General features: G+C 36.6%; 1 protein-coding gene and 1 long non-coding RNA gene across 3 annotated transcripts in view; one reads left to right on the forward strand and one right to left on the reverse strand.

The window, feature by feature from the left end:
* The window catches only part of KLHL14 (kelch like family member 14), a 96307-nt gene that overhangs the window by 16901 nt on the left and 58365 nt on the right, over positions 1 to 21041 (forward strand). For both annotated transcript variants that reach the window (XM_019740783.2, XM_074340181.1), the window contains exon 2: positions 14653 to 14774. In XM_019740783.2, the coding sequence (XP_019596342.1) occupies positions 14653 to 14774 (122 nt within the window). The remainder of the gene's footprint in view (positions 1 to 14652; positions 14775 to 21041) is intronic.
* The window catches only part of LOC141573069 (uncharacterized), a 30327-nt gene continuing 24962 nt past the window's right edge, over positions 15677 to 21041 (reverse strand). Inside the window, exons 3-4 of the long non-coding RNA XR_012498638.1 lie at positions 19226 to 19357; positions 15677 to 19096 (exon numbers count right to left, since the gene is read on the reverse strand). This is a non-coding gene — a long non-coding RNA (uncharacterized LOC141573069). The remainder of the gene's footprint in view (positions 19097 to 19225; positions 19358 to 21041) is intronic.

A 21041-nucleotide genomic window follows, 5' to 3' on the forward strand; every position in this document is an offset into this window, starting at 1 on the left:
AATTAGGGATTATATAGGTAATCAAGCAAAGAAGATATTCAACTGCTTCTAGTTACTAAAGGAAGCTTTAACTGGGAGGTGGGGAAGGAGGAAAATGCAGTGAGTATAAAGTTGGCTGGAAGCCATTGTCTCTCGTGAAGCAAAGGACCAAGAATGGAGTGTGAAGAGATATGTACAATATAAAGATAAACCAGTTCTGGCCCTTGAGACTTACAAGCTAAGTCCTGGGGAGGCCTGCATTGCATGGGTTCCGATGAAAACCTTCAGGCTTTTTTGTCATTCCTGCATCTGCCATCATTATCCAGTCTATCGGCTCCCTCACATGCTGGAGGACACAGTAGCATTCTGGGATTAGTACATGTCAGGGAAGGATTGTAGAAAACCCACGTGTGCTACAAGGGCTGGGGCGAGGACTGAAGGGTTGGGAAGATGGCTAATTACAACTGCCAAGTGCAAAGCTACAGTCAGAAAAGATGCTGATCTTCTCAGAGTCAAACACATAAGTGGCAGAATTGGAATGTAGCTAGGTTTTCAGAGGTTCAGATTTTAAAGTCTTGGTTTCTTCCATTTAGTATAGTGTGTCCTCAACTATGGTTTACCTACTACTGATTGTATGTGAGACAATTTCAGATAGTACATGAGACACCATTTTTAAATTTATTTTAATAGTTAGGTTAGGTACTACCATATTTTACTCTGTTACTATATTTAACATGTATGATTCATAAATATAAGTGCTTAGGACCATGATTCTCAATACTGGTTGCACATTAGAATCACACAGAAAGCTTTAAAAAGAAATCAGTGGTGGGTCTCACCCTAGATCATTAAATCAGAATCTCTGAGAAGTGCCCTCATCCTAGATATATTTTATAAAAGCTCTCCCAGGAGACTCTAAAGAGCAGCCAGCATTGGGAAACACTAGGATACACTGGGATTAAGCATTTTTTTTAAGTGAACAGTTTTATAAAATATTAAGTAAATAATATAGTATGTAGATATGGCAAATATCATGAAGGTCCTGTATCATGCTAATAACTGAAATTTGGTCAACTTCCCTCTATCATGGGACAACACTGATCCTAAAGAACAAAGAGAAAACCAGAGTTATCCAATACAAACAGAGGAGGTGATGATGTGACAATAGCAAGACTGCTTATTTGGGCATGCTCAAGTAGGCTTAAAAGATAGAGGGGTTTGGGGCAAGGCAGAGGATTAAGATAGCAGGTTAGATATGGGTGTTAGTCAATAAGACTATCTGTTCCCCAATATATTACCCTCTGACTCTTCTACCTTCTGTTCAGAAATATGTCTTTTCTTTGTTCCCTTCTGCCTTCTGACACTCCCACCACCACACTCACTGACTGGACCTTAAGACAGATGATAAAAAAGAAGGATGATAAAGACTCTATAATGATATGTTCCTGGGTAGTGGGATTACTAGTGACTTTGACTCTTTTCACTCATTTTTTTTTATTCACCATTTCTTCATTCATACAGAAGCATTTATTGAGCACCTGCTACGTATATTGCTTTAAAGTATAGTCAGAATTTTTCTTAGTGAACATGTATTGTTTTTATAATATGATCAAAACAATCTTAAAAGTTACTTCCATTTTAGAAACACTAAATAATGTATGTAACTGATCACTCTAGTCACAAGACAGTGAGACTCAAGGTGGGAGGAAGAGGGGTGGCTCCAATGTCAGAAGACAGAGAGTTAAGGCATTTTCAGCCACATCTGAGAATCACAGGGGGGTTGTGTGGAAAAGCCCTAGAGATATTTTGTCTGTGAAATGGAGGCAATAAAACTCATCCTGAGGCAGTGGAAGAGATGCCCAAGCCCTTTTTCCTCTATTCTTTAATCTGTTAAATGGGGATAATGATACTTTGTGTTTACCTACCTCAGAGAGGCATTATCAGGTCTATTTAAAGGCTCTTCCCATGAAAGCTGCTGTGTAATTACCAAGAACAGCTATGATAAAGAAACCTAAATACAGCAGCAAATCAGCTAGAACAAATTCTCAAGGGAGTTTACTTCTCTGGAAAAATTGAAGAAAAAAGTAGCAGCTATACTCTGGGGACTTTTGGATACCATTCCAGCTGGAAGTTTAGGGAAGACTAGGTGCTTTTCAAAGTCTCCTCCTGGCTGATCACTCAGGATCTTCCTTTGCTTACTTTTTCCCCATGGTCTAAGCAGTTTCCATCTGAAGATCCTCTTTCAAGTTTTTTTCAGATCTTAACTCAGAAATCCCTGAAAAGAATCTTAAGCAACACATTTACCTGTGAGAGAGGAAGAGAGAGGGAGACTGAGGCAGAGAGAGAAGGGAGGTTATAATGTGGGGGAAATGTACATTTTTATAGAGATGATAGGAAGTTCTTTAATGGTTGATGATAGGGAGTTCTTTAATAGTTCTGAAAAAGGGGATTGAAATAATCGATCATTAAAGTCAGGCTTTGCTGAAATTCATTTGACAAAGTATGTAGGGTGGATAAGATGGGAGCAGGAGGACAGAAGGCAAGGACTCCACTGCTATGAGCGCTCAGGAGAGAGTCAAACCAGCTAAATCAGGCTAATGGCCATGTGGTTGGAATAACGAGATAGGTCGAAGAAACATGATAGCTCTAGAATCTTGGCAACACATTGGATATAGCAAGAAAATGGGAGAAAAGTCAAGATTAGCATAAAATTTGATAACTTGAATATCATAAGATTTGGTGACTTCCTTAACAAAGAGAGATGGCAGCCAATAGAGTGAATACATTGAATTTGTAAATGAGATCTGGGTCAATATCATTGTAGGAAGCCTAGTGGTTTTATATTTTCATGAAACTTGTTTATGCAGTAAATATTCTTGCCATTTATAAACAGCGCAACCTATGGTATCTGAAAGGCTTCTAAGCAATAAAAGAAAATGCCAAAATTCCAAAGATTGATTTTCAAATGAGTGATTTATAAGATTAATAATTATGAATAATAATAGTTATCATTTATCAATTAATTTACTATAGTATCTACATAATATTTTCCATGTGCAACCCAGATGTCAGCTGATGGCTTCCCACATCTGGTAAAGATCTAGCAGAGTTTTCACTTTGCAATCCCTGCAATCTCTTATCCAATAGGAATCCAAAACCAATGCTGTTGTCTGTGAATCCCTAGGGGTTTGCATATTCCTGGCTTTTCCTGCCTCCTAGATCACTACCATACATCACTGCTGCACCATCAGATGTGAAATTGCCCTTCCACTCATTGCTTGTATAAAATACTAAGCCAACATAGGTTTAATAAAGTCCACTGAAATTGGAAAGTCATGGGAAAGAGTCATAACTTCTTCCAATCTTCTCCAGCCTCTGCTTACTGGATTATGTTGGAAACAGCAATTTTTCTGTCCCTTCATTCTGCAAAGCCATTCATCTTTCAAGTAATCAGCAGCACAAAGTGCTTTTATTTGTTGAAGAAGGTAGTTTTGTTTACAAGTAGCAACGATTATACTTAGATGACTTTATTTAACCCTCAAAACATTCCCACTTTACAGATAAGACAACTGAGGCTTAAAGAGGTTGAATACCAGCCCAAGGATATAAATGTACGAAGTGATAGAGAATTTAAATCCAGGTCTGGCTGACTCTTAATGTTAACTCAGCTTTTGAAGGATGAGATAAATGATTATCTACCCAAGTTTATTTTGCCATTTCAAAACTGTTTAGTTTTTTTAATCAAATCTCTAAGTTAAAAAATAAAAATTAAAATTAAAAAAATAAAAATAAAAAAATAAAAATAAATTTATAAAAGCCATACTCTCCTAAAGACCATATACAGGGAATTGCAGAGTAAAAGTCCCAATGATTTGGGATTTCAGAGAGAAATCATTTCAGAGAGAAAGAGGATAATTAAAATATCTAAACAATGGAAATGCAACTCTATTATTTTTAACTAATAAGATTTAGATGGGGACATAGGCCACTTGTCAAACCTGTAAATTACACAGTGGAATAGCTAATACTGATGCTGCTGGTGAGAAAGGAGAGGGAGGAGGAAGAGGAGAGTTAGCCTTTATTTAGCACCGTTACAAGTGCTTTACATGTATTCTTCCTTTTAATCCTGAAAATCAAAAAAACAAAACTGTGCCTTAGGTCTATTATTATTTCTATTTTACAAATAAGTTTAAAGAGAGCAAAGAGGCTATCCCAAGGTCACTCGTCTCAGAAAAGCTGAAGCCAAGTGTCTCACCCTAGCTGTGAGGCTTCCACCCTGATAACCAGGCTGTCCTGCTTCAAGTATGGTGATGTTTTCAACAGATGCTCCCATTAGCATGGTAGTAAGTGCCATTAAAAATAGTCACGTGTTTGATGTTTAAAATATTTAACTGGAAGAAATATAGGATAGGGAAACCTGGCTTGAAAATACTTGGTTTAAAAAAAAAATCTATATTTGTACTCAGCTGGAAGCTGAACTGCTACAAGGCTATTGTGATTTTAGAAAGCCTTAAAAAATTATGTACATCATATCACATATCACATTTGTTAAGTTCTGTGCAATTCTGACCTTTACATTTTTAAAAGGAACAATGATAGTCTAGAGATACTCAAAGGAGGTGAACAGGATGGTAAGGACAATGGAAACGTTTTCACACCATGGGATTTATAGATGATGTAATACAGAATTGTACACCTGAAATCTATGTAATTTTACTAACAATTGTCACCCCAATAAATTTAAAAAAAAAAAGAAAGAAAGAAAAGAAACATTTTCAGAAGGAAGCGGGGATTTTCAACGTGGGAAATGGGAGACATATGGCAACCATCTTCCGATATTTGAAGTGCTGCCATGACACAGACAGGAACTTGCTCTTTTTCTGTTAGGTAGATTTCCAACTTGGAATAAGCAGAAAAAAATGTATCAAATATAACTGTCCAACAACTTTCTATAATAGAGTGGATTTGAAAAACTAAGGTCCATTTCATTATAAATTTTCAAATTGATAAGAATAATTGCTTATAAAAAAAAACATTAAAAGGATTTCTACATTATGTAGGGAACCGGACCAAATCAGTAGACTCAAGCCTGGCTCTGTGTTAGAATCAACTGGAAGACTCTGAAATTATTGATTTTTAAGACCTCATATCATTGAATCATAATCTGGGAGTTGGGACCTGAGAATTTATATCAATAAATGTTGTAATCCCCTCACGTGATCCTGGTGACTTACCAGACCTGGGAATCACTGAACTAGATTACTTCAAAGTTCTCTTCTAATTTTCTGATTTAACAATTCTTAGTACACTGCAGAATATTCTCTTTAATAAATAAATGAGAATCCATTATAATTTGTAAAATGAATTTAGTCTAAATGCACATTGGTAGCTCTAAAGTGCTGGTGAACCACCTGATTTCTTTTTTTTAGTGAAAATATTTTTAATTTTTTTGTTGAGGTATGATTGACATACAAAACAGCTGTATACATTTAATGTATACACTTTGATGAGTTTGAAGATAAGTATACTCCCATGAAACTATCACCATATAGAATATCAAATTTATCACCACCTCTAGAGGTTTCCTCTCTTTTTCTTTTTTATAAGAATATTTAACGTAAGACCTATTAGTAAATTTTTAAGTATATTTTATAAGAACATTTAAGTAACTTGTATAAGAACATTTAACATAAGAGCTATTATCTTAGTAAATTTTAAAGTATACAATACAGTATTATTATGTGTACTATGCTATATAGTAGATCTTTAGGAGTACACATCTTGTGTAAATGAAACTTTGTACTCTTTGATCAGCACCTCCCTGATTCCCCTTTCTCCCAGCCCCTGGTAACCACCAATCTCCTCTCTACTGAGTTCAACTATTTTAGATTCTTATATAAGTGGAATCCTTAGTATTTGTTCTATGTCTGGTTTATTTCACTTAGTTTAATGTCTTCTAAATTCATTCATGTTGTAGCAAATGGTACGATTTCCTCCTTTTTTGAGGCTGATTGATATTCTACTATATTCACATACAATATTTTCTTTATCCATGCATTTGTCAGTGTATATTTAGATTATTTCCATGTCTTTGCTAATGTAAATAATGCTGCAATGAACATGGGAGTACACATATTTCTTCCATATCCCTATTTCAATTATTTTCAGTATATACCCAGAGGTGGGATTACTGTATCATATTTTTGTATTTACTTTTTAATTTTTTGAGAAGCCTCCATACTCTTTTCCATAGTGACTACACCAATTTACATTCCAAGGCACTTTACAAATGATGACATAAATTTGTCAATAACCATTAGTCATCAGAGAAGTGTGAATTAAAACCACAATTCAAGACTACTACATACTCATCAAAATGGCTAAACTGAAAAATGGCAGACACATACATGCATACATGCATGCACGAATAGATACTTAGATATTCACTTTCATAAAAATATAGAGTGATCATTGCTTTTATTCACAGCTGATGGATATGTAAGCTGGTCCAATCATTTTGGGAAACTATTTGGCAATATCTACTAAAGCTGAAAATATGCATAATTTGTTTCAACAATTCCATTCTTAAGTATGTATCCAAAATAAGTGCATACATGTGTTCTCCACAATGCCTGTGCATGAGTAATCAGAGCAATGCTATTTATGCAAAAACTGGAAAAAACATAAATGTCCCTCAGCACTGGAATACATACATATGTAGTATTCAAAACATTGAATATTTATCAGTAGCATTGAAAGAACTATAGCTACACATAACAACATGGATATCATAAATATCATTTTTTAAAAGATGCCTAAAGTAAAAAAGTACCCCTGTCATATTTCCATTTATATAAAGTTTAAAATCCTTATAAACTTTAAAATTAGGCATTACTGATCTATGATTTTAAAAAATGATAGTAGTCCCCCTTATTTTTTTGTATAGGAAGGTAAGGGAGGGCAAAGTGACTGACAGAGAGTACAAAGGGGATTTTGTGAGTGCTGTTTCTATTTCTTTTTTTTTTAATAAAGTTCACCTGATTTCTTAAACAGGTTAAAACTTTTCTTTCAATCTAGTTAATGAAAACTTTTCTTTATGTATCATGGAAAGAAAAACTTTATCTGGCTTGGTTCCCAATTATTAAATTTCCAAATCACTAAAATAAAAATAAATGAGACTACCATACTTAGAAAACCAGTATGATGAAAAATTTGTTTACGCCAGGAGATTTTAGGTCATCCTTCAATCATTCATCCCCGGAACCAAAATACATATGCGCATGAGCACACATGCATATATACGCACATACACGCACAAATGTGACACATGCTAAATGTTGGGCAATTACTGAGATGGAACAAAGGAAAACTTCAAATTCCATCTCCTTTTCAACCTTATACTTTTCTATACGAGAATCTAGGAACTAAAATCAAAGGCATCCAAATAATATTAATCATGACATACTCAGCTCTTCATTTAAATTTCTCTGTTTCCTTATCTTTTAAATACATTACTTCGGGCAAAGTGGTGCTAAGATGAGAAGTAAAAAGAAATATTTTAAAAATATTAACAGATTTGAAGAGAACATTAATTTTGGCTAAATGGTTCCCTATGTAAAGATCTTCTAAAAGTATACCGTTTTGCATATGAAGGAACTCTGATTATTGCAGCAGGGCTACATTGTAGATTTTGCCTGATCTGAAATTAAACCTGTAAGGCTCTGCTAGAATTTAGAAAAGAATAATTGAAACCAACTTTAGCAAGTTAATTCAGAGTCTCCTAATTTTACTTTTCTAGTTCACAGCGTTTTTCATGATATTTTTAAATGAGGCTCACAGACATCAAACAAATAGCACAATAATCAGAATTTTCAGTATCCAATACACATCATTATTATCTGTCATTATTGTCATTGTCACTATTATAATTCCACATTGTAAAAAGAATGGAAGCTTTTCTAAAGGAATTATTCACGTGTATTACTTTCTAGGAGTAATTGAATAGTTGACATTGCATTTATATCAAAGTAAAATATGTGATGGTTTTTCTCATTTGTTCTTAAAAAATAAGAAATGTAATCTATATTAGGCCCCTCTATTTGGATCGAGAAAGGTTCACAGTTATATGCAGTGCCTAAATGTATATTTTTCTTTTTTAAATATTTTTTTTTTAATTTTTCAATTACAGTTGACATACAATACTATATTAGTTTCAGGGGTACAACATAGTGATTAGACATTTATATAACTTATGAGATAATCACCCTGATAAATGTAGTCCCCACCTGATACCATTCATAGTTATTACCATATTATTGACTTTATTTCTTATACTATACTTTACATCCCCATGACTATTTTGTAACTACCAATTTGTATTTCTTCATCTCTTCCTCTTCTCACCCATTCACCCAAGTCCCCTCCCATCTGGCAACCCTCAAAATGTTTTCTATATCTATGAAGTTGTTTCTGTTTTGTTTCTTCATTTATCTTGTTCTTTAGATTCCACATGTAAGTGAAATCATATGATATTTGTCTTTCTCTGTCTGACTTACTCTACTCAGGATAATACCTTCTAGGTTCATCCATGTTGTTATAGATGGCAAGATTTCATTCTTTGTTATGACTGAGTAATATTCCATTATATATATGTACCACCTCTTCTTTCTTCATTCATCCATTGATGGACACACAAGTTGCCTCCATATCTTGTCTATTGTAAATAATTCTGTGATGAACATATGGATGCACATGTCCCTTTGAAGTAGTGTTTTGGATTTCTTCAGATAAATACCCAGAAGTAGGATTATTGGGTCTTTTGTCTCTTGTCAGAATTTTTGTTTCAAAGCCTATTTTGTCTGGTATAAGTATTGCTATTCTAGATTTTTAATTTTTTTTTTATTTCTATTTTCGTGAAATATCTTTTCCATACCTTTACTTTCAGTCTGTGTGTGTCTTTCAGTCTGAAGTGTGTCTCTTATAGGCAGCATATGTATGGGTTTGGTTTTCTTATCCATTCAGCCATCCTATATCTTTTGATTGAAGCATTTAATCCATTTGCATTGAAAGTAATTGTTGATAGATATATAGTTCTTGCCATTTTATTGTTCATATTTTTAAATCTTTTTTTCTTCTTCTTCTTAAAGAAGTCCCTTTAACGTTTCTTGTAATACTGGTTTGCTGGTGATAAACTCCTTTAGCTTTTTCTTGTATGGGGAGCTCTTTATCTGTCCTTCAATTTTAAATGACAGCTTTGCAGGGTAGAGTAATCTTGGTTGTAGGTCCTTGTTTCCATTACTTTGAATATTTTATGTCAATCCCTTCTGGTCTACAAAGTTTCTGTTAAAAAAATCAGCTGACAATTTTATGGGAGCTCCTTTGTAGGTAACTAACTGCTTTTCTCTTGCTGCTTTTAAGATTCTCTCTTTGTCTTTAACCTTTGTCATTTTAATTATCATGTGTCTAGGTCTGGGCCTATCTGGGTTCATCCTGTTTGGAACTCTGCACCTCGTGGGCTTGTATGTCTGTTTTCTTCACCAGTTAGTGAAGTTTTCAGTCATTATTTCTTCAAGTACATTTTCAATTCTTTGCTTGCTCTCTCTCTTCACCTTCTGGTAACCCTCTGACACAAATGTTGGTACACTTGATGTTGTCCTAAAGGCCACTTAAACTATCCTCATTTTTTTTATCATTCTTTTTTTCTTTTTGCTTTTTGATTCGGTGTTTTCTACTACCTTATCTTCTAAATCGTTGATTTGAACTTCTGCTTCACCTAATCTATTGTTGATTCCTTCTAATGTATTCTTAATTTCAGTTATTGTATTCTTTATTTCTGACTGGTTCTTTTTTTAATGTTTTCTATGTCAATTTTTATTTTTCCTATCTCTTTGTTGAAGTTCTCCCTGAGATCATTGAGCATCATTATAACCAGTTTTTTTAACTCTGCATCTAGGAGATTGCTTGTCTCCATTTTGTTTAGTTATTTTTCTGGAGCTTTGTTCTGTTCTTTCATTTGGGACATATTTCTTTGTCTCCCCATTTTTGCTGCCTTCCTGTGTTTGTTGGGCTGTAATGTCTCCAAGTCTTAGTAGAGTGGCCTTATGTAGCAAGTGTCCTGTGGGATCTGATGGCTCAGTCTCCCTGGTCACCTGAGCTGGGTGCTGCAGGTGTGTCCTTTGTGTGGGTTGTGTGTGTTCTCCTATTGTAGTTGAGCCTTGGTTACTGTTTGCACATCAATGGGAGGGATTGACCCTTGAACTGATTGGTTGTAAGGACTGGCCATGACTACAGTGGAGGAGCTGTTGTGCAGAGGCTGACTCTATGGAGTAGGATACACTTTAGCAGGGTTCTGGTGCCTGCCCAGTCTGCCCTTTGGATATGTCATCTGCAGAGGCAGCCAGGTGGTGCTCCTGCTCAGTCCAATGCCAGGGTCCTCCTGGGAGGGGCCACGCCACAGGCCAAGTTCAGTCAGGACCACCTGGAATGAGCCACAAAGCAATCTGCACATGACTGCTACCCACACTGGTCTTGAAGACGGCTAGGAGAGGCTAAGCTGTAAATCCAGGCCAGTTGCTGCTAGTGTCAGGCTTGAGGCTGCTTAGCAATGGGATATGCAGAGGCCTGATGCTTCTTGTTTGATTTTGTGAACCTTTGAAAGATTTTAGGAAAGTCCAAAGCATGAGCCAGGACAGGCTGTTTGCATGGAAAAGCCTCTGGAAGCAGCTCAGGTGGATCTACAAGTAGGGTGGGGTAGCATCTCAGAGAATCATCAGGGTGAGCTGAACAGTGTCAGCCAGGTTTATGGAGACTCAGATATGGTAGTTGCCTGCATCTGCAGGCTGGAAGGAGGGGGACTCAACAAAGGAACAATGTCTTCTTCCAGCACTTCCATCTGGAAGAAAGCTGCCCCTCCAGCCCTCGCCCTGCAGCTAGATAATTCAGTTCCTCCTTGTATGTCACTGGTGCCTTTTGAGCTGCTGCCCCAGCACTGGAACTCAGAGAGACTGAGTCCAGCAGTGAGTAAGTCCATGCATTGGCCCTTTAAAAGGAACACCTGTGACTCCAGCATCCCTCCATCTCACTCAGCCACAATCTCTGCTGGTTTTCATAGCCAGAACTTATGGGGACTTCTCTTCTATCACTGGAACCCTGGGCTGGGGAGTCTGTTGTGGGGCTGTGACCCCTCACTCCCCAGTGGGGACCTCTTCAGCTGAGATATCCCTCCTGATTTTAAATTGCCACACATGAGTGTGGGACCAGGCTGTTCTACATCTCCACCCCTCCTACCAGTCTCCATGTGGTTTCTTCTGTATGTCCTTAGTTATAGGACTTCTGTTCAGCTAGACTTCAGGCAATTTTCAATGATGGTTTTTCTGTAGTTTAGTTGTAATTTTGATGTGGTCATGATAGGAGGCAAGCACAGGATTTACCCACTCTGTCATCTTGACCAGAAATCTCCTCCAAATGTATATTTTTTTGTTAATAAACGCTCCAAACATAGCCATTATAATTAAAGTGATATTATCTAAGAACAAATAATTATAAGATAACAACTGGGTAGTGAAGTTCTCTTAATTAGCTTATGGTTATATACGTGAACACCATAAGAATCTTAGTTACTTTTCTCTTTTAACTATTGAATAAGATTTGGCATGTTGAAATAAAGCCTGCATTATATTGTCATTGTCAATATCTAAAGAATGATTAGTAGTAATTTACCTTATAGTTTATGTAGAACTTTTTGCTTCATTGTTTTATATAATCCTCATGACAATCTTTTTAAGAAGCAGGTCAGCATAATCTCTAAGAAGCCAAGTAACTTATACAAAGTCACTCTGATGAATAGCAAAATTAACACTAGAATCTGGGTCATCTGAGTCTAAATCAGAAGCTATAGTGAAATAAATATTTTTAAAAATTGAAAAAGATCATGGACCTGGTAGAGTTAGAAAGCCTGTGTCTGAACACTGATTTTGCCACTTTGAATATGGGAATTTTTTCACCTCTCTGTAGAATGGAATTATTATACCTACGACCCAGGGCTGTTTTAAGAGTCAGTGGAGAAGATGGTGAGAAAAACACTCAAATGTGTTTTATTTTATGTGTTCTTTCCTCTGTACTATGCTGCTTCTCACATGTTTTATCCTATTTTGGTTTCTATGTGATTCACTTTCACAATGTAGAGTTTTAAACTTTATTTAGAGTTAAATAGTATCAATACTGTGTTGGGAAATTGAGTAACAAGCTTTAAAAACAAAATACTCTGAGAAAAATTCCATAACAAATTGAATGAATGATGCCACGAAAAATGCAAAAGATTTAGAATTTGTCTTCACTCACTAAGAAGTCCATACGTAATGAATTCAAAACACTGCTTCTTCACAGACAACACACAGCCAATGAGGGTAAGTGGGATTTTCTTTACTTCTGTGTTATTCTTCCTGAGGATCACAATTCCTGAGGTGGTTTAGAGATTTTATCTTAGTTTGTGTGGAGTCTTTCATTGCTGCTATGCTAGCTGGTCCTTTGAATCATGTCATTAATTGACAGGGGTGGAAGTTGTTACCATTTGCCAACAACTATTTGGTGGCTTACGTATTGGTAGTCTCAGTCCAGTTCTTAGAGGACAGATGGCAATGACTGGCTCTTTGGGCAGATAAGATAAAGACTAGATTCTCTCCTCATCTGTAGAGATGGTCCATCAAAGTCGGTGTTGAAAATCACCAATGGGATTGGTCCAGGGAAGGTGGCCTTCTCAATTAATAAAACGATCTTACAAACATATTTGAACCATACATTTATCTCCTTTTGAAACTCATGAAACACATTTTAAAAGCAGTACATTTATTTAAATATTAAAACAGAGATTTAATTATATTGCTTTGGTCACACCACCACTTCAGTGAGTCCTTTCTTCTGTGTCTCCCCAGTAGATATTTTCTACCTGCCCCCACCTGCAGTCTGGCAGCATGTAAATATGTCACAGTAGTCACTGAATCATGACTTCCAGTTGAACAGGTCTTTCTACACGTGGTCACTGACAGCAACCTAAAAAGAATATTTGCTCTCATGTTGACTTCTCTTAGGCTTACAGAATGTTTTATTATTTAAATGTAAAGAAGTTGAGGGTTTTTTTGTGGCAAAATTAATATTGCAAGCTGATATTACATTAGGCGTATAAATGCAGCTCCTCCTATCCATGAGTCCCTAATTGGAGTTTCTTCGGAAGGTACTTTTCCTACTGAGGCATACACAATGCATTCAAAGGCACCAGAGTTTCATTAAAGGAATTCTCTTGTTCCCTTCCTTCACATGGAAATGCCATTAACTGTATTAAGTTAACTCTCCGAATGTTAGGTTCTTAACCAACAAACAGTGCTTCTCCACAAGGGCATACTTCGCCAAGCGTCCTTGAATCTGAACGACGGGCTCAATATGTAATAATAGATTCAGAGCCACACTGTGCATTGTGATCATATTTAAGAGGAAACCTTTTGTATTTATTGACTTTTTCCTTCAATCATTGTTGTTTCGTTTCTTTCACCACCACCTTCAGCCTTTCAAGTAAATGAAAAGTTCAATTATATGTAAAGCGACCGTTAAATCAGCAGGCCCTTTGTAGGGGTCTGGGCCTCCCCTCCCTCTTCCAATCGCAAGTGTGCTCAATCTATTACTGTTCCTGAGGATGTACATACATCAGGTCGAGTGTGCCGGCCAGGGTGCATCTCACAGCTTTTACTGCATATGAGACATTGCAGGCCTGTTCTCAGGAACTGCCGGGCAGACTGGGAATCACAGTCACGGTTAATAGCAACGAATTGCCAGCTCTTGATGGGTGGGTAGTCACTCCTTTCAGTGGTTGCCCCCTGGGGGAGAAGGTAGAAAAACAGAGGGAGGGAATTAGAGTGACTTTGCACAGTTGAGCAGGTTCATGCCGCTGGATCAGTGGCAAGCATTGGCAGGGCTCCACTCTGGGGAGGCTCAAAACAACCTCACAGTCTCATTTTTACCAATTGGTGCTGCTGTGTCACCAGTGGTGCCTGGGGATGGGGTGGCAGGTGGGGGAGTGAGGGAAGAGCGGGAACTGGGAAGGGGATGATGGCAGAAGTCTCCGCTAAATTAAACAAACAAAAAGTCCTGTTCATACGGGTTAACCCACTCCAGTTAGCCTGTGCTACTAATTGTATTAAGCTGGTATTTGAAGTTCCCTGGGTGATTAAAGAGTTGGCTCACAAACTCTCTGCATAACCTTAATTTTTTCAAGGTTCTTTGAGTGGAGAATGGCTTATAATAATGATTTTGACTAATACGATTTTTGACATGCAACTTTAATGCTTAACCTTAGTACAACTCCAGAGCATTTCATGTGTACTCAGCTGTAAAGAGTGATGATTTAAAGGGATAATGTAAGAAAAAGGTCGTTCTAGAATGAACCTCTAACAAATTGCATAAAGGAAGCTTATTATTCCAGGAGTATGGGGATATGCCGCTCTTCTGATCATTTTTCTGCTTGGTTCAAAAAAATTGTTGAGACATGAATGGGAGAAGAAACAGGAAAAAATGAAATAGAAATCTGCAAGCAAGGAACATTCTTTTGATGGTTATGATTTCGTTGCCACTAAAAAGGCTCTACAATAATGTGGTTATTCATCTCCTCTTTTGTTTTGGGTGAAGAATTCGCTCTAACAAGAAAATGCTGTTATTGGTTGGAGGATTGCCTCCTGGGCCGGACCGCCTTCCCAGCAATTTGGTTCAGTACTACGATGATGAAAAGAAGACATGGAAAATACTCACAAGTGAGTGCCCCTCTTTATTTATTTACCAACCTATTTATTTCAGGTTAGAGCTGTCTTGAGGAATTTGAAAACATGGCTAATCAAATTAGACATTTTATTGATTTGTTACCCTTTGGAGGTCTGTTTCTGTAGCACAGGGGATTTAGAGTAAAAGACTAAATTAACATTGCAAAGGTGGCCAATTTGATAGTCGAACAGGCCTAAATTAAAACTGGCCTAAAATCACTGCACGAGTTTATGTTTCTGTGTGTGCTTAAGACAGAGGGGGACAGCGACTGAGATCTTCCAAAAGAAATTCTTTAGTTATATTTTTGTTCATTGAAAAGTGAAAAGTTGGCTAACAGCGCTAGTACATTTTCTCACATCAAAATAGTTGTTTAGTTCATTGTCTCAGTAACTAACACGCCTTTTGATTTTTAGGCATTCTTGCTCATTAATCTCTAGTCTGGAATTGGGTCTTTAGAGAAACACCCCCTTCTGTTGCTCCACAGTTTGGATGCACAGAAATATCCGTGGCCTACCCAGCTGCATTAAATTGTGCTTGAAAACTTCTATCCAAGATCCCCCTCTTCCCCTCCTTAAAGGGTGATTGTGTTTTATAGCAAACCTCTTGCCTTGGGCACTGAGATTTGGAACTTATTGTTATATCGGTTATGATTCCCAATCTGACTCAGTCATGGAATCAAAAATCATCGTTCCTTGAGTGCAGCAGGCTGTGTGCACCAGTCTCCTCGTGGATACAGTGGCCGCACTGGTCAATAAAACTAAATTTTAACTGTCAAAATTGCCCAGAGCTCTATAGATAAAATAATAAATGAGCAATTTTGATCCATAAATCAAAGCCATACATTTAAAACCAACAAAAGTGAAAGTTAGATTTTCTTATTGCATGTGTCTTTTAAGCAGTTATATATTGTATCAGATTTTAAAAAAAAATCATTTCCTTTCCTTTTACTGAAAGCCCTTTAAAATAATAGAAACAGGACAATAGTTTGCCCATAACAGCAGAAGAGGAGCAAAGATATGTGAGGTGGTGCTTGAAATAATACATTTTGGAGTTGGCTTACCCCAGCGAAACCTGCAGTAGCATTGTCCAGGAACTGAAACGAGAAAGCTCCCTGGACACCTATCCACTATGGTTGTAGTAAAGAATTGGTGGAATAGTAACAGTGAGATTAAGGGGAAGGAAGAAAGAAAAATAAGTTAGAGATGCCTTCAAATGATTTTTATTCTCTTTTTGACAAAAACAGTGCCTTAAACATCTAAATGCATGACCAAGCTGTAGGTTAAAGATTCATCAGAAACTAAAGCTAAAATCAAACTAATGAATTAATTTTCTGATACCTGATCAATAGAGAAAGCCTACATCCAATGAAACGCAGATACTACGAGGAGGAGAGTAAAGAGGAAGAACGAAAGATTCTCAAAGAGAGATGACAGAGAAATAGAGGCTCAGGGACCCTAGCAATACATGATATTCATTTACAAATCCATCTGTTTTCCCAAGTACATCAGGCCAGGTCTAATGTGCTACTTGTTTGAAGTCCTTCATTAAGGCAAAAAAAAATTAATTAAAGCAGTATAAACAATATATCTAAGAAAAGTCTTACGTTTATTGTAAACCATGTTCTGAGATGGGGTGATCATCCAGCTTATAACTGGATGTCCCAAACTGGGACACTTTAGAGCATGAAATGGGGATCTATTAATTACGCTGGGGCAGCAGGTATAGACTGGAACATATGGTCACCTGACTCAAATTTTTCACGTTGTCTGATATAATTCTTTACTTAGAGGGATGTAGTAGGAAAATACGAACTTGAATCAAGCAGACATGGGTTCAAACCCATGTCTATCACCTTGAGCCAGTCATATAAATGCTCTAAGTCATGTATACTTCATTTAGTGATCGTCATTTGAGTATACTAAGATAAAATGTGTTTATGCATCATCTAGCACATAGTATGAACTCAACAAATTGCAGGTACTGTTGCTATTATTGAAACATCCCTACCAATATTAACACAAGGACTGTACAGACTTTTAAACTTTAGAGGCATCAGTCAACTCAAGCTCTCCATCGCAGAAGGAAGACAAATTATACTACAAAGACACAACACTACAACCTATTGCTCCAGAGCAGGGAGCCTATTTTCTGTCGTTTTTATATGTTGGATGTAATAATCTACAGACTAAAAAGTAAAGACAAATGTGTATCTGTTGACTCCACTCACATTTGAAATTGAAGGAAATAAAGACATTCATGTATAGGAACGTTCTTATAATGTTAACATATTCAAAGATCTTGAACTTTTTTTCTATACTCAGGCATACTTGTGGTTTTAAAATGTCTACTCATGTTCTTCATTTCACTGGGACTAGTACTTTAAAAATAGAGTTTGTTACCAGCTGGGCTGTGACTACATGATCCCAAGTGAAGGCATATTTTTCAGGTTTGTTGGAGAAGTATCGACAGTTTGTCTGGATATTTCTGCTATTGGTTTGTATGTTTTTTAATTAAGGCATTTTATTTAGCTAAACTGACTAAATAAATTAGGTAACTGAATGATTTCCTTGCTATTTAGATCATCTAATTATAAACGAAGAAATGTTTCTCATTGGAATAAGAAAATATCTAAATCCCCCCCACCCCCGCAATGAAACATTAGAGATAGTGTTGCTTCCCAGTGCCATTCTTTTGACCCAGAAAGACGGTTGAGCTAATTGGCAGGGAGGTGAGAATGACAACTAATGCCAGGAGACAATTCCTGATGTAGGGTCCGCCTTTGTATTGAATGGCTGTCTCCATATAAAGTAGCAAACAAGCTAATGAACAAAAACCCAAAACCCAGGGTAGCTAGAGGTTCTGAATCTTAGAAACCTTTGCCCACTTGGCTTGAGCAAACATTTCTCAGGCTGTCTCACAGACATGCTTTTTTTAGAAAGAGGCAGGAGCCAAACTATTCACACACATTATACAATTAAAAGGAAAGTCAGTCATAATTTTCCTTAGATTCTATCCTGTTATGCTATTTACATTTTAGAAACATAATAATAATAATAATCACTTCAATAATAAATTGAATAGAGTGGAAGTGACTAAAAGTGAAAAAGTGTGTCTATACAACAAAAAGAAAACAAAATTCAATAGTCAGCCAACCAGTGGTTTCATCTACCCAAACAGCATGGGAACAATTATTCTCACTGGAAAGACTGTTTTGATAATATGCTGGCACAGACTACCTTTTTATCCTCCTCTTTGGAAAAAGCATTTAATATCACATTAGAAAATTAATGTTAAAAATAGTGACAGAGCTCCCCAGTCTCTTGCAGCAAACGTATTGAGAAATAACATGCAAAAATGACAGTAATAGCAATGAAACTGGCATTGTTGTTCTTTTGACTGTTAATACTAAAAGGAAAGTTGAAATTCACTTTGATTCATTTTTATTTTATAGTATCGCTTTCCTTGCATTTCTCACTCCTGCACGGTCTCCCATTTCATTCTTAACTTATTAGAAAGCAGTATGGGAGACATGAATACTAAAATGGATGATGTAAAAAAAAAAAAAAAAACAGGCCTCCTGCATGTTGCAGGCCCTAAATCCTTGGTGCAAAGATTAAACAAAACAATTCCCATGGCTACCGTGTATGTTTTGTAACACATTTCTTACATATCAAAGTTTTTATGGGGCCGACGTGTGGAAGCAGCTTACATTCCTCCCCAAGAGACAGCGCTGAGGAGCTGTCATTTCTATTTGTGTTCCCCATTGACCATGTTTTTTACTGGTGGGTAAAGGTGTTTCCCAGGATCTGACTTCCTTTGTGTTGCATTTCAGATAAATGGGTGCTTCTTATTGCTTTTTATAAGCAGTGACAGGAAAAGGTTTTCAAAATACAGATTTATCCTTCCATGTGCCAATGATGACTTCCCACTAATCATGTTAGAATGAAAATGAGGAGGGCTAAGTCAGAAAGGCTTGTTCCTTTTTTTGGCCACTCTTAAGTTCCCTTTGTTAAAGGTAGGGGAAATGACTTTGTTTCCTCTTCCTTTCAGTTGATTTATAACGCTGTCCTCTACTTGGTAGTGCAAGGATTTGGGGACTTGTATTTTTCAGTCATAGAAAATAAACTCTTGTGCAAAGGTTTCCTGGGTTGTCTCCTCTGGTCCATGGAAAACATTTAACTTGCTCCCATCCCCACTGGAATGGTACGGGGGCTGGGTGTCACTGATTTCATTTAGGAGTCACGAAGGTCAGAAGCTGGTGGATTCTTCATACTTTTCTGAAAATATACTCTCCATAAATGTTGAAGTAATAGTACTGAGAAAACAAAATAATAGAAGACAGTGAACTTCAGTTCCAAAAGATAAATATAGGTTTGATCATATTCAATATCTAAGCAATGGAAAATGGTTCAATTGCTGATTATTTGGGAAAAAATAAACCTACACATGGATACGTTCCATTGGACTTCTTTTGTTGGTCCTTCTGTTTCTTGATTTCAGTTTATTGCTCTTCTTTGAGGGTGTATTGGGGGAAAGTCAAATTCATCAAAATATAATAATCATTTCTTATGATTATCTGATTGAAGGAAATAAAAAGGAATTCAGTTGAGAGTTTTATACCCGTGGGTTTTCTTGAACACCCACTCTGTATTGGATAGAAGAACATAAATAAGATCATTTCTCTGCTCAAGAACCTAAGGCGGCAACTACAATACAGTGTGCTAAGGGATAGATAGGGGAAACTCAGGGCACTACAGAATACAGAAAGGGGCCTCAATTTAAACATGGGATGTCAGGGACGCTTTCCTAGAAGTGATCTTCTGTAAAACTTGAAAAATGTGTAGGAATTATCGAGGCAAAGAGGTGGTCAAAAAAGTATTTTAGTAACAGAGTCCGATACTGGAAATGCCAAAAGGCAAGAGGAGTTGGTGCCTTCTAGAAACTGAATTTGTGTATCTGTAGGAGAGTCTGAGGTTGGGGAAGTATGTGGTAGGCCTGGAGAGTTAACCAAGAACCATATTATATGGAACTATTTCAAGGATTTGTTAAAATAGGTTCAAGAATTAAGAATTGAAAGTAGAGATTACCCCTCTAATGTTTGTTTTCAATGTTAGTAAAAACACAGTGATTTAAAGATTTTTTATATATACAATAGCATGGTAGTTGCTCTCTCTTACCTTGGAAGTTTTTATTTTCATTTCATGGAGTAATTGCTTCCATGACTTTCGACAAAGAAGAAGGGCAGAGAATTGTGTTTGGACTTTTTAAATATGTTAGCATCTAATTTTACCTTCAATGAGCTCAATTCTAATTTGAGATACATGGCTGCACATTGCTATATATCTTGAATTATTTGCTACTGTGTATTCATGCACCAGTGCATTAGCGGATTTTTCATAGATTTTTTTTTTTTTTAAATATGTGTGGTGGTCACTTCAAATACTGTATTCCAAGTAAGTTGTTGCCTAGTAAAACCAGTTGACTTTATTTCTGGTTCATACCTCCCTTGAATATAGCAACTGCTTTTTCTCTAGAGAATAACATGTTTACAAATATTTTTTATGCTTTTTTTTTTTTACACACAAGCTGTGTTATTTGCTACTGAGTCTGGCATGAAGGCAGTATGAGTCACATGAGCAGCTTAAATTTGCTCCATGTTATTCTTAGACAAATTACTGATTAAGTCTGGCAAACCATTGAAAGTACTGAAAGATTAAATGATCTCTTTGCCCAGCCCTCTCTTTTTAAACATTCATTTCATTCATTCAACAGATATAATTGATATCTTCTAGGTAGCAGGAATCGTTCTAAATAGAGAATACAATGTTGAGTCAAAGCAGATACCGTCATACCTTCTTAAGCTTAGAGTTTAGTGGGTGAAACAGCATGAATAAATAATCCCGGGTAGCAATATATAATAACAAAATGCGACAGTGCTCTGAAGGAAGGGTATCAAATATATAAGATCTTATAATGGAGAGAACTGATCTAGTTTAGGAGTCATGGCGAATATCACCAATGAAAAGGTATTTGAGCTGAGAACTTAAGGTTGAGAAGGCTTCAGCCAGGTGCCCAGGTAAAGATGTGAGAGAAGATTGCTCCAGGTTAGTTAACAGTAAGGTGCTAAGACCCTGCAGAAAAAAAGGTGCCTGGCTGAACTCTGAGTGATGGGGAGAAAGATATGACATATGGCCAAAGACTTTAGCACAAACCAGACCATGTAGACACTTTTTATGGCAAGTTCACAATTTTGGCTTTTA

Source organism: Rhinolophus sinicus, linkage group LG09 (assembly GCF_036562045.2).
Source record: "Rhinolophus sinicus isolate RSC01 linkage group LG09, ASM3656204v1, whole genome shotgun sequence".
In the NCBI taxonomy this organism is placed as follows: domain Eukaryota; kingdom Metazoa; phylum Chordata; class Mammalia; order Chiroptera; family Rhinolophidae; genus Rhinolophus; species Rhinolophus sinicus.